This window comes from Arachis stenosperma, chromosome 8 (genome assembly GCF_014773155.1).
Source record: "Arachis stenosperma cultivar V10309 chromosome 8, arast.V10309.gnm1.PFL2, whole genome shotgun sequence".
In the NCBI taxonomy this organism is placed as follows: domain Eukaryota; kingdom Viridiplantae; phylum Streptophyta; class Magnoliopsida; order Fabales; family Fabaceae; genus Arachis; species Arachis stenosperma.
Window position 1 is genome coordinate 8853255 of NC_080384.1, and position 13348 is coordinate 8866602.

The 13348-nt window shown below is 27.6% G+C and overlaps 1 protein-coding gene across 5 annotated transcripts; it reads right to left on the reverse strand.

The window, feature by feature from the left end:
- Window positions 1–7560: 7560 nt before the first annotated feature.
- Window positions 7561–11189, reverse strand: LOC130944335 (metal-nicotianamine transporter YSL3-like). 5 transcript variants are annotated; one of them, XM_057872618.1, is made up of 9 exons: window positions 11032–11189; window positions 10768–10924; window positions 10167–10547; window positions 9854–10026; window positions 9552–9649; window positions 9316–9450; window positions 9034–9226; window positions 8828–8942; window positions 7561–8710 (listed from the first exon to the last, which is right to left on the reverse strand). In XM_057872618.1, exons 3-9 carry the CDS (start codon window positions 10531–10533, stop codon window positions 7779–7781), a joined length of 2013 nt encoding a protein of 670 aa, XP_057728601.1. In that variant the 5' UTR covers window positions 10534–10547; window positions 10768–10924; window positions 11032–11189; the 3' UTR covers window positions 7561–7778. The 5 variants fall into 5 exon arrangements, with proteins under 5 accessions (XP_057728601.1, XP_057728598.1, XP_057728597.1 ...); XM_057872615.1 differs by having other exon boundaries at window positions 10167–10555; window positions 11032–11188; XM_057872614.1 differs by having other exon boundaries at window positions 10167–10555; window positions 10768–10976; window positions 11080–11122.
- Window positions 11190–13348: the final 2159 nt, after the last annotated feature.

Sequence of the window (13348 nt, forward strand, 5' to 3'; positions counted from 1 at the left end):
GGTTATATGGTTGTTCTATGGTGCTAAAATGTATATGTTTATTGTTATGTGTAATTGCATACAATATATATATATATATATATATATATATATATATATATATATATAGGTTATATGGTTGTTCTATGGTGCTAAAATGTATATGTTTATTGTTATGTGTAATTGCATACAATAATATATATATATATATATATATAAGAAAGTTGTATTATGCCCAAAGATATTTATTCTTGTGTGATCTGGCAAATCATTGTAGTCATCAGCTCATGAAATCTCTGGCTATCCATTTCCCTTATGGTAGCAAGTATCCTCTTGTGAGTTGAGACATGTTTTGTGCTTATGTTACTCATATAGCATGCTATTATACATTTATGTTATTTTTGTTGGTGAGCTTGCATTTACATCTGGGATTTTTTGCCTGAAAGTTGATTAACATTTTTATTAGGGCATTGTAGTTCTTTTGTTGTTTCATAGACTGTGGACATTTGGTATGTGTGTGTATATCACCCTGAAGCAGTTTTGATTGAATATCATAGAATGGAGCACGTGTAAATGACTTACCTTTTCATATGATATGTGATCTGACACTTAATCTTAATTAACAGTTGCATCTAATTGGCTGTATCCAAGTACCACAGCTTTTTATCTCCTCACATCTCAGCTCATAGAATTACTCAACGGTATGTTTAATGGGAGATTAGAAGAAGCACTTGCAGCATGGCTGCTCTTATTGAGATCTGTGAAAACTGAGTTACTGTTGAGATCTGAAAGCTGAGAAATGAGCTTTTGGTAGGAGAGCATCTATAGTCGTTTTGGCTATTATGGACCAAATTGTCCTCCAACAATTTGTTTTCCATCCACCTTAACAACTGTAACGGACACATCACTCACCACTCCTCCAGGTCAGCAATCTCTGTTACCGTTTCTAGCCTCAATTTGATGGAAGGACATAATTATCACGGATTTTACATGGTGAGGGATTGAAATGTATTTTCTAATCTTAAGGGACAAAAATGTCCGCGTTTAAAAAGGTCAGAGACCTATTTGTCTTTTACTCTAATAATAAATATAATTTAATTTAGTTAGAAGTTCATTGTTTTATAGTCTTTTATATATATATATATATATATATATATATATATATATATATATATATATATATATATATATATATATATATATATATATATATAATTGTAAAAATAATCTTTTTATCACTTTAGATATTTTAACTCTTTTTTCTTTTTTTTTTCTCTTTAAATGTAATTTTGTTTTGCGTTAACTTTATTTATTTAATGATGAAATATACTCATATTAATTCTATTATAATATTTTATTTATCTCCTATGTATTTTGATTTATATAGTTACTATTGATCTTGCTTTTTTTTTAATTATTCTTTATTTTTTTATGACTTGATAATTTAAATAAAAAAGAAAAGAAAGAAAAAAAATGATGGCCAAAAGCGGAGGCTAAAAGCCTAAAACAGTAACATAATTTCTTAGCATTATTATTAATATAAATTTTATTATCTCTTTTCTAACCTTCTTTAATATGAGTTTCATTTCTTTTTCTTTATTATTATTAGTGCTTTTATTATTCTCTAATTATAAATCTTCTTATAATAATTTTTTGATAAAATATTTTTTTGATCTAATAGATACAAATTAAATTTTAAAATTTAAATTTAAATAAGATGTACAAAGGATAACTGTTAAATTGAGATCTAGAATTCATTTGGTAGATTTAAACTCTTTGAATCATCGTCAATAAAAATTTTAAATATTATTATAAAATTTTAGATATTGTTTTATCTTATTATTCTTAAATTATACATTATACCGTGTATTTGAAGAGTTTTATCTTTTTTAAAATAAGTGTGATATTATATAATTTGTTGGATACAAAGGGATAATGAAGTTGAAGTGAGTAACAAAATTGATTATATAATAAGATACAAATTTTTAGAATTTCTAGCACAATTGATAAATTTTTAGTTTTAAAATAAATTTTTACTCTATTTTTTTATCTTTTATTTGATTTTTTTATAATTTTTCTTGTTTTTCTTATTAATTAGAATTGTAATAATTCATCACAAATTTGTGTTTTGTAGAAAAAATTTATCAATCATAAAATACAGAAGACTTAACAAAAAAATTCAAAAAATATTGAATAATCACAAAATAAAAAATTATGAATTGTGCTTTAATTATGTTATAAAATACAAATAAGGGCTATTTAAAATTAGTTTTTCACCATTAATGTTAACTTAAACTATAATAAGATGAAAAAATAAAAATTGTATATAATAATTTAATTTAATTTAAATATTTATACTACCAAAATTATTTTTTATTATATCTCATTTATTTTTATTTATTGGTGATCTTTAATTATCTATTTTAAATAAAAATTTAAATTGATTGAATTGATTTTTTTTAATTAGTAATATAATTATTGTGATATTTGTTTTACTCAGTAATATTTTTTTAATTCATTTAATTTGATTAATCATCTCTTTCTTATTTTATGTTAATTTAACTAATTAAAGTTAATAAATTTCAGTTATTTTAATTTTTGTAACTTTTTATTCTAATAATGTATTTCAATTAATATATAAATATAATTTTAATATTTTATGTCATTAATAATAATAATAATCTTATTTTAAAGTGGTCTTATTTCATATATATATATATATATATATATATATATATAATATGTTTAATTATAAAAAATTTACTATTTTTTTATATGATTTCATTAGACATATTTATATTCAATTTATTTGATTACTTAATTAGAATTAATTATATTAAAAAATTAAATTAAGATTATGGAAAATTAATTATATTGTTATTAATTAATTATATTAAAAGATTAAGATTATAATAAATTATTATTATTTTATTATTTTTTATTTTTGATATTAGTTCAGATATTTAGTTTTTTTATTATTATTATTATTTTTTTATTTTATGTGTTTATTTCTGTAAATCTTGCTAAATTAAATAAGATATTATATATCTTCTTTTTATTCCTCTTTTATATACACATAAAATTTATTAAATTATTTCTCTTCCATCTAATATAATAATTTTATTCCTCTTCTATTTATATTTCTTTCCTTCAATATTTTATTGATTTTTATTTTTCAAAATTTAACTTTAATTTATGTATTTATTCTTATTACACCTAATATTTTTTATTTATGTGTAATATATATTCTTATATATGTTATAGAAATATGATTTGATTTCATTAATTTACCAAATTTTTTTGAAAAATCTCAAATTAAAGCACAAAAACATATTTATAGGTATTTTATTTTTTTAACTAAAAAATATAATATTTTTTGTCATATTTTTTAAAATCCTAAGTTACATATGAATATTGATTTTTGAAGTAGAATAAATATATTTTAATTTTTTTGCATCTAACAATAATATTCTATCAATGTTAGAATTATTTAGATGGATAAGTAATAGTGAATATAAAATTATTTAAGATGGATAAAATTAAATACATCTTTTTATGGAAAATAAGAATTTAAAAATATTATATTCAATTCTCAATAGTCAATCTCTCATTGAACCATTGTATGTTCAAATTTTTTTTGAAAAAATGAAATAATTTTAGGTATATAATTTTTTGTAAAAATTTAATTAATTCAATATATTTATTGTCGTTGATTAAGAAAGTAAATTGAAATGACAATTTAATATTTCTATACTCGTAAAATATTATTTATTTATTTTTCTAGCATTCTTTATTATTTAATGATCACATTAATATAATTTAATTCAATAAAATTATTTATCATAATTTGATTGAATAAAAATTCTATTTTATCTGAAAATTTTAGAATTTTTCAACCCCAAAATCATCCATGTTAAATCATTAAGAAATATAACTAAGAGCGCGAAAGCGTCTCTTTATTCGAGAGCATGATTGAGATTAGAGAGCTTGACTTTTGGGTTCTTTGATCTTCGTCAACCAAAATTTCTGTATCCCTGATAGGGATGAATCACAGCTCCACTGTGGGAAAAGAGCTACAGAGACGAGTTTGATGTGTTGGAGACCAAAATCCTGAAGTCATTATTTATATTTGAGTGTGACACTCATTAAACCCTAAAACTCATAAAATAGTATCTATGGTTTTAATTTCATTTATCCAAATCAAAAGTAATAATGACTTATTTAATTCAATATTTATGACAATAAATGAGATCACCGTTATATAAATCATTTAATACGAAATTACTTAATTTGTAATTATAATTAATATATGTATTGCTCATAAATATATTAAGAAATAATAATTTTCTAACAATCTTTCACTTGGGCTATACATATATATTTTCCTGAGATAATCACATCTTATAAATTTTATGCACATATTTGAATATTATTTCCTTGATTACTTTAATAACCTGATTTATCTCATATATTAGTTATAAAATCACCACAGCTTTTATCACATTAGTGTTGTAACGAAACTACGATAATCGCCATATTAAAATACTCAACCACATAGATCAAATTTGGATATGAGAGAGAGAGAGAGAGAGAGAGAGAGAGAGAGAGAGAGAGAGAGAGAGAGAGAGAGAGAGAGAGAGAGAGAGAGAGAGAGAGAGAGAGAGAGAGAGAGAGAGAGAGAGAGGAGATTCAACAGGAGAAAGATGGCAACGAGCTCAACAGTGACGGTAATGGGATAAGCAGCATGAGCTGTGAAGGAAGATGGGAGTTGTGAAGGGATAGACGACAATGGGTTCAACAACGACGATGACGGGAGTTGTGAGGTTTTTTGTGAAGAAGTCGAGAAGAAGAAGACTCTGGTGAGGATGACTGAGTTTCTCTTGCATGGCTATAAAGTATGGATTGAAGCTGTGAATCACTGAATCTATGATGTGAGGCAAATCCTAATTCCTAAAAAGTGTTTATATGTATATATCCAGAGCGAGTACACCCTAAATCCGACCATGCCTAGCAAAATCTGCCCCGACCCGAGTCAAGTTATTACCCTCCCCAATCGAGTATGGACGGGTCGAGTACCCGCGTATTCGGGTACTCTTGACAAGTATAACTACGTATTGATATTCCATTTATTAAGGGTTTATCGCCAGCCAATGGATCGCTACACACACAAGGCGAGATTTTAACTCCTAATAGTTATTTAAGCGAACGAGTGAGATGATCACTCAACAAACTCAAATTGACTAAGACAAACACTAATTATTTTTAATATTTTAATATTAAAAATCCTGAGCGTTTGATTTTAATTATAAATTTGTAAAATATTTATAATAATAATTACTATATATATTTTATTTAATTTTTTAATAAAATTTTTTATATAATTTTATGAAGGGACGACGGATCCAGAAATATTATCATGGGAGCCAATAACATATATAATATTAAAAATTATGCAAAAAAAATTATATAATGTAAGATATGTTACAAAAATATGCCGATAGAGAATATATTTTAAAATACAAAATATATGTGTGTACTTTTTACTAACGAAGTGGTCCATTCTTTGTATCATAAAACTCATCGATAATAGAATTTGTGTCAATTTTTTCAATAATTTTCTTTTCAATATAATTAAAAGACAATTAGTAAGAAATTCATCTTTAATTTTATTTTGTTTCTGAGTTATTCTTCACAATATTCATAGCTGAAAAAAATCTCTCAGTTGTAGCAGTTGAAACAGAGAAAATTAATATCAAATGAATCAAGAAAGACGGTCACAAGAAAAAAAAAAAAATTCACTTTATGAGATTTGAAAAATTTTATTTAAGTAAAAAGTCTTAGTAATAATATTTTTTTCAATTTTTTTTAATATTATTACTTACTTTTTAGATATTAAAAATTATTAATATTTAGATTAGACTAGACTTTTATTTATACTAGACTAAATACTAAATAATTTTTTTAAAATTAAATTATACTTAATAATTTATTATTATTAACTTTTTTAAAAAAAGTTGGGGTTCAAAATCTCCACTCACCCCAATATGTCCGTTCCTAATTTTATGTATTATCCTGTAAAGGATACGAAACATACACCAGTTGTTATGTAAAAATTGATTGTTCTCCAATGACTCTAAATCCATAGTAGTATCAAGCTAAGTTAGATTGAATTCTAAAAAGAAAAAAATTTATTTATTATTTATTTATTAAAAAAATTTCTTTTTTATTAGAAAAGGTAAAATATTTGAATATAACATATATGAAGTATTTTTTTCTAGTTAACCATTCATTAAAAAAATTATTTTTAATTTTTTTAAATAACATATTTCTTAATTAACATAAAAAAATTTTTTATTTTAAAAATACTTTTAAAAAAATTATAAGCAAACATCTTTATATTATATAAAATTACTTTTTAACTATTTATTTTTTTAGAGAAAAACTAATTCAAATTAGGGTTGTTCATCAAACACCAATAAATTAATTAATCAGTTAAAAAATCTTAAGTAAATTTTAAATGATCAGTTTTCGAAAGTAGTTTATAAATTATAACCCCTCTTAAAAAGCAGCTAACTGAATTAGTAAAATCCAATTTTTAAACTGGTTAACCAAATCAAAATTAATTTGATGATTTAAAATTTTAAAATTAATTTTTGAATACAAATATGTTATAGATTAGAGGTATTTATGAACCAGGCAGAGCCGAATTTAAGTAGACCCAAATTTGACCCTGAAAAGACACTAAATTTATTTCGACCCGACCCAAAGTAACTCGAAAATAAATTGGATTAAACCGGATCATTAGTATATACAAATTTGTAAATTTTATATATTAAAATAATAAAATTTTATTTTTAAAAATAAATTTAATAAATGTTAGCTCATATTTATATTAAAATAAATTATTTTAAAACAAAAATAATATCGTATAATATAAAAAATATTAATTAAATTATAAAAGTATAATATAACATTATTAAATAACTCATATATATATTGCAAAAAGTAATTTCGGGTCGGGATCCGACCCGAAAATAACACCGGACAAGAAATGGAAACCCGAACCCAACAAAATATGTCTTGAGTCCGGGCCGAATTTCAGGCCAGACCAGGTCTTGAACACCCCTATTATAGATGTTATAGATTTAAACTGATTTTATAATTAAAAAAAAAAAACTAAATTGGTTTTTTAAAATGTCAAAAATTAAATTTATAAATTAAATTTGATTTTTTATAAAATCAGTTTTCAAATGGAAAAACTGGTTTTTAAATGAAAATATCGATTTTAAACTGGAAAATTTTTAAACAAAAAAACGATTATTTTTAAACCAGATTTTATTTTTATAATCGGTTTAAAATCGATTAATAACTGACTTTTCTGTTTAAAACTAATTTGGTTTACTAATCTAAACCAAATTTCTAGTTAACTAAAATTAGATTTATTTTTTTGGTTAACTTTAACCATGTACATCTCTAATCCAAATGGACATTTAATTCTTTTAGTTTTGTCAATCATTATGAAATGTCTTAAATGGCTTTAGGATCATACTTCCAGTCCTAAATAAAATAAGAAAAAAACAATTAAGAGAACGAAAAGAAAATAAAAGAATAAGGAAGCAGTAATTCTGTCAACAATTACACCAAGTATCAGCCGAACTTATTTACACAACAACTCTAAACTGTCATTTGACTAAGAGCTATACATCTTTATAACTTAAATTCCTAATAACTAATAACTTCCTTCTACAACATTATAACCATAGTTACCTTAGGTAGTAACATAGGTCCTTTGTGATATTCTACTTGGATGAAAAGAAGCTCATGCACATTGGGGGATGAACCCCAAATAAGGCAAGAATTGATGAAGGTAGAATCCATAATCCATCACCACAGATCAAACCAGAAGCAACTGCAGGAACCATCAAACTTGCCTCCTCACTTTTTAGTTTGTGCCAAGCATACACTACCAAACTACCTACACACATGTCGATTGCAAAGTATCCACCAACTAAGAAAGGGACAGCCATTGCCATTGGAAGTGGAATCCATCTTCCAACTTTCTTGGGGGAAAGATCCCTCACTAAGTTGGCTGCTATGGCAAACGCGAAAAAACCATAACAAAGTTGCAAGCAATGCTGGGGGAGGGTGGAGAAGCCTTCAACACCAAGAATGGCCATGTTTCTGTATATGAGGGCATATGGGGCCTTGTACTCACCATCTGGATTCCCTACATCAAAGGCCTTGTAAAAAAGGAAGAATGTCAGAGGTGCAACAACACAACCTATTGCTGTGCCGATTGCTTGGCTCAAAAGCATTGATCGAGGCGACGTGTAAGTTAGATGGCCGGTTTTGAAATCGTGCATCAAATCGGAACAAATGGAAACAATTGATTTGATCAAGCCACAGGCCACGAGTCCAGAAACTACACCATCGTTCTTTCCAACCAAGGCCGCAACCATAAAGAGCGCCACTTTGCCATAGTTATAGGCCATATTAATGTCAGTTAAGCCTGCACCATATGCATTGCAGAAGCCAAGTGCAGGTGCAAGAATATATGCAACCGCCACATAATACCACTTCAACTGGGGAATCATCAGAGGGATTACAATGACACAAACGACGGAGAAGAAAATATACCCTGCAGCTGCCAACCATACTGGAATACTTTCTCTTAGAAACACTTCATGCCTTCTAAGATCATCAAGAGGCAGCTGATTCTTGTTGTGCAAACCTACATGGACAAAGAAATATTAGATTTCACAGACATATAAGCTTCAGCAGTCATACATGTCTAACAGTCTATACTACATGTATCAGGCCTTAATATTTGTTTACTCAAAATCCTTACACGTATCAAGATTTTTTCTTTTCTTGTTCTCATGTATCCTCAAGGCTGCGGAACAGATAAGTTTCACAAAATTGTAGAGCCCATCACCAAGAAGCAAGGCAATTGAAATAAAGACCTGGGAGGGTAAAACGTTGAACAAAAATTGAGGCCTTCAAAGATGAAAACAATATAGATCTTATGGAGTCCTTCAACTCGAGCTAATATACCTTATAGCCATTTAGACTTTTCATGCTACTTTCTGGTAGATTAGTAGGGAACCATTCTCCCTTTTGTCCCCTGATTTGTGGCCACATAATGCCCCATGAAACCACAGCACCGACAAGCAAGGATACGTTTACAAGATGGGAACAAATCATTCCTGCTCCAACATAAGTCATGCTAAAATCGAAGTAAAATCTGCTGAATTCAAGTGCTTTAATCAATGACATTGAACAATTATTCTATGATTCAGACTTCTATTTAAAAGAATAGAGACAAAGAAGACGCACGAGTTTTTCCAGGCTTTCAATCCAAAAGTGGGAAATTGAACAAATCCACAATGATCTCCACCTGCATAGAACCATTGGAAGAAGGCCCATAGGAAACTCAATGAAAAGTACTTCATGAAACTATGAACCTGTCTCCTGCAAAGAAGTTGAACTAGTTTATCCTTTATATAGATTGACCTTGTTTCAACTTGAAAGACTCCAAGAAAAAGGGAAAAGGGATAGGAACAGATTCACACTTGGCCATGGCATCTCCTTTAGGAGTATGGAACCCATTAATAAGAACAGCGGTAGCTGTTCCACTGGGATAAGTCAATTTGTAGTCTATTACCATAATCTGTTAAACAACAATATTATCATCGTCAATTACACCATTAAAGTCACTCACAACCAAATTCTTGTGCAATTAAGCTTATTAATTCATTACTTCTACATCAAACTACTAAACCAATAAACTTGGAGAATAACAGCCTTTAAATTACCAATTGTGTCCAGAGAAGTTTGAAAAAAAACCCATAGAATTCCTTACTAATAAAAATACCTTTCTTATGGGGACCAATGCAAATAGCCCAACAAAACTAGCTACAAAGAGAAAGGATGACATCCAGCCAAATCCAGGATCCTTGATGCTAGTAGGACTATTTCCATATGTATCAACCCCTGCTAGCTCGTATGTCTTCCGATTCAAGGCCAAGAGATTGGAACTAAAACCACCTACAGTTACACACAAATTTATACACATCACACATAGAGAGTTGAGAAACACCATCATTTACACGGAAACAAGTTTTAATTAGGGGGCTAATCTAAACAGTAAACAGCAGAGAATATTCCTATAACAGTTAAACAACGACCTCCAACTGCAAGTGTGTAGCACGCCACTGAACATGTCTGGATTACGGTATTCTCCTGCCTAGTGAAAGGTGTTGAAACAATATTGGCTTTGGAAAGGATCTTAGTCCAGGTCCTAATGAACACAAAGCCAAGTAGTGCAGCTGAAACATTAAGATTGGGGACTAATCCAGTTGTCAGGTTCAGCTTCATTGCTATCACACTATAAATAATTCCAATCAATATACTAGCTACTAGTCCGCGGATTGTGATTTGCCTCGTCCATGGAACTATCTTAGCCACATCCTCAGGCTCAATGGAAGCCTCTTCAAGGTCCTCTCTGTTAGAATTCTCAGCTTCTTTGAGTTCTTCATTGTTTATATTGTTCATTGGATTCGTCAAATCTTCAGCTCTTGGTGATTCCAGCAGCAAGGAAAACAGAATAGGGAAACATAATATATGATTGTTAATACATTTAGAAGGATAATCATGTAAACCAATCAGATGATAAGAATACAGAGGAATTTGAGAATCTGATTCTACGATGAAAAAAAAGCAAGATTTTTAATGCTATACTTAACGTAATTAGTGCTGAAAATTTTTTCCAAAAGTTAATCTTATTACCTGAATTTTCAGCTGGAGGTGGAAAAAAGCAGAATTTTCAAGAGAAGAACAAGCTATGCTTTGAACTCTTTGAGTGTAATTGGCAAGAATTGTGTTCTTCCCTCGGTGAATTGTAATTGAATTATGCAATTACGTTGAGCTGTCTTGCATGTTCTAACTAAGAAAAAGAGACGAGACGAGAAGCGTGAGAATCTCGGAAACTTAGGTACCTGAAATGAAGCAAGAACAGAATCAAGATGAGATGAACGAAATTCTGGTAATTACCAATGTGTGTTTGGCATTGCAAGAGAATTTGAATTGTTTTCGTTTTACCAAAAACAAATTAACATCTCTGCGTGTGAGATAGTACAACGTTGTTGTGTTGTACTGCTAACTACCTCTTTTTAAAAAATAAAAATTAAAACGTTTGTTTGTTGTACTACAGACAGTACAGTCACTCAGTCAGTACTCCACTTTGATCAGAAGTACTCAGCAAAGGGCCACCGCCACCGCTTTGTTAGTTTGCATATTTCTAGGGTGAAATATTCTATTTTTTTTTTTAACTTTTAAATGTAAATACCCCACCTTAACAATAACTGATTACTAATTCTTGTCTTAAAAGCTTTTTCTAATCATTTTATCTATGATATCATGACTAAAATTTTTTATTGAAAAACATTCTTTTCTTTAAGTTTTCTTATTTTATAATAATAATTTAAATTTTAAATTATATTTATTTAATTCACTTACTAAGGGGACAGGCAGTCTCTCTCTTTGCAATTCAGTGGTAAATGGTCAACTAACCATAATTTACTCCTATTAAAGTTAAAGATATGGACCTGGATTAATTAATGCAAGGGCAGGGGATGACTTTTCCAAGATTTCTGCGTCACAATCACATACTCATATGTTGACAAAGCTCTTCGTAATAAATCTGCTTATAAAATATGGGATCTGAAGTTATATTGATATTTTAGAAAAAAAAAATACTCTACTATACAGAATAAAATAGTATAGAAAGAGAAAATAATTTTTTTATAATTATTTTTTATTATTTTATTGTTATTCAAAGTGTGATTTTTACTTTTTTTTTTAATCTTTCTTTCATCCTATAAAGAAAAGATCTATAAACTTACATCTTTACATTTTTATCATATAATTTATCAAAAAAAATATATCATTAGTTATTTTTAAATTAAGATAATAAGTTTATAAATAATAAATATTATAAATTTAAAGATGATTAAAATATTATTTTATTAGTATTGTCACTTTAAAATTTTTTTTCAAAATTATGGGATCTCTCACGTGTAAAGGTCAGCAATGTTCTTGTGTGTATATTAGAATTAATTAGTATTTATTAGAATTATTTAATATATTTGAATATTTATTATAAAATATTATATTTTTATTATTACCATTCTCTTAGTCCCTATAAATTCTTTTTTATATTGTATCATTCTACACAATTTGAATAGATATAAACCTTTTCTTTACTATTTTCTTTTATCCTTTCTAACATGATATCAGAATTATAGTATCTTTCTTGAAGAGGATATGTTATTTATCTTGGGTAAAATTACCGTATTTTTCATACTTTTTTCAGTGTCATTTTTTTCTTTTTCTTTTGTCAATGCTTCGATGCTTTCTCACTTCGCCGATTAGTTCATTAATTCACTACTTACTTATTCTCATAGAGAAATCATATGTTTTTGTTACCTTCCGAGATAATTTGTCATCTTTTCGTTTGTTACTTTTCAGTAGTTTTCAGTATGGCAGAATATGTTAGAATAAAAAACTTCCGATTAGTTCATTAATTCATTAATTATAGAATATTACATTTTTATTATTACGATTCTCTTAATACTTATAAATACTCTTTTATATTGTATCATTCCACACAACTTGAATACTCACAAATATTTTTCCTATTACTCCCTTTCACCTTTCTAATAAAAGAAAATTTTAGTGCAATTTTTCTTAAAAGAAAACCTTTTTTCCTCGTCTACTTTATCACTATAAATAATTTTAGAACTAGAAAGAAAAATAATTTTTTTCACTTTTTAAATGATAATATTATTTACTAATTGTATATTATTAGCAAATTATTCTTAAAAAAATGATAAGAAATAAAATAATAAATTAAAAGATAATTAATAAAATCACACAAAAAAGTGATATTATTGATATTAGTGGCTAAGAGAAGGGGGGTTGAATCTTAGCCCCCTTTTCGATGCTAACACTTGCTGACCTTCAGAGAAGACTTTTCTATTTTTTCTCGTCAATAGACACGAGCAACTTTGTTTTGTCTCGTCCCTTGCCACGAGACTTTTCTTTTTGTCTCGTCACTTGGCACGAGATAATTCTGGTTTTTGCTCCTGTGTATTTGAAAACAGAAATGGAGTAGAAAATAGAAGAAGATTGCACCCAGATATATCCTGGTTCGGCTGCTAAGTGCAGTGCAGCCTACATCCAGTCTCCATCACAAACATGATGGAATTTCACTATAATCAATCTGATTACAACTTGTAAAGTGCTAACCCAACTTACAAGAGGATTCCCACAGAATCATGATACACAACATAGATGAACAAAGGACCTC

What these genes read in the sequence shown, in the direction of transcription:
- LOC130944335 (XM_057872618.1), bottom strand. Translation starts at nt 10,533, where the DNA reads ATGAACAATATAAACAATGAAGAACTCAAAGAAGCTGAGAATTCTAAC. An exon ending in CATTGGTCCCCATAAGAAAG is followed by an intron (nt 9,650 to 9,853) that starts GTATTTTTATTA and finishes GTTGTTTAACAG; the next exon opens with ATTATGGTAATAGACTACAA. An exon ending in AAGAAAAAATCTTGATACGT is followed by an intron (nt 8,711 to 8,827) that starts GTAAGGATTTTG and finishes TTGTCCATGTAG; the next exon opens with GTTTGCACAACAAGAATCAG.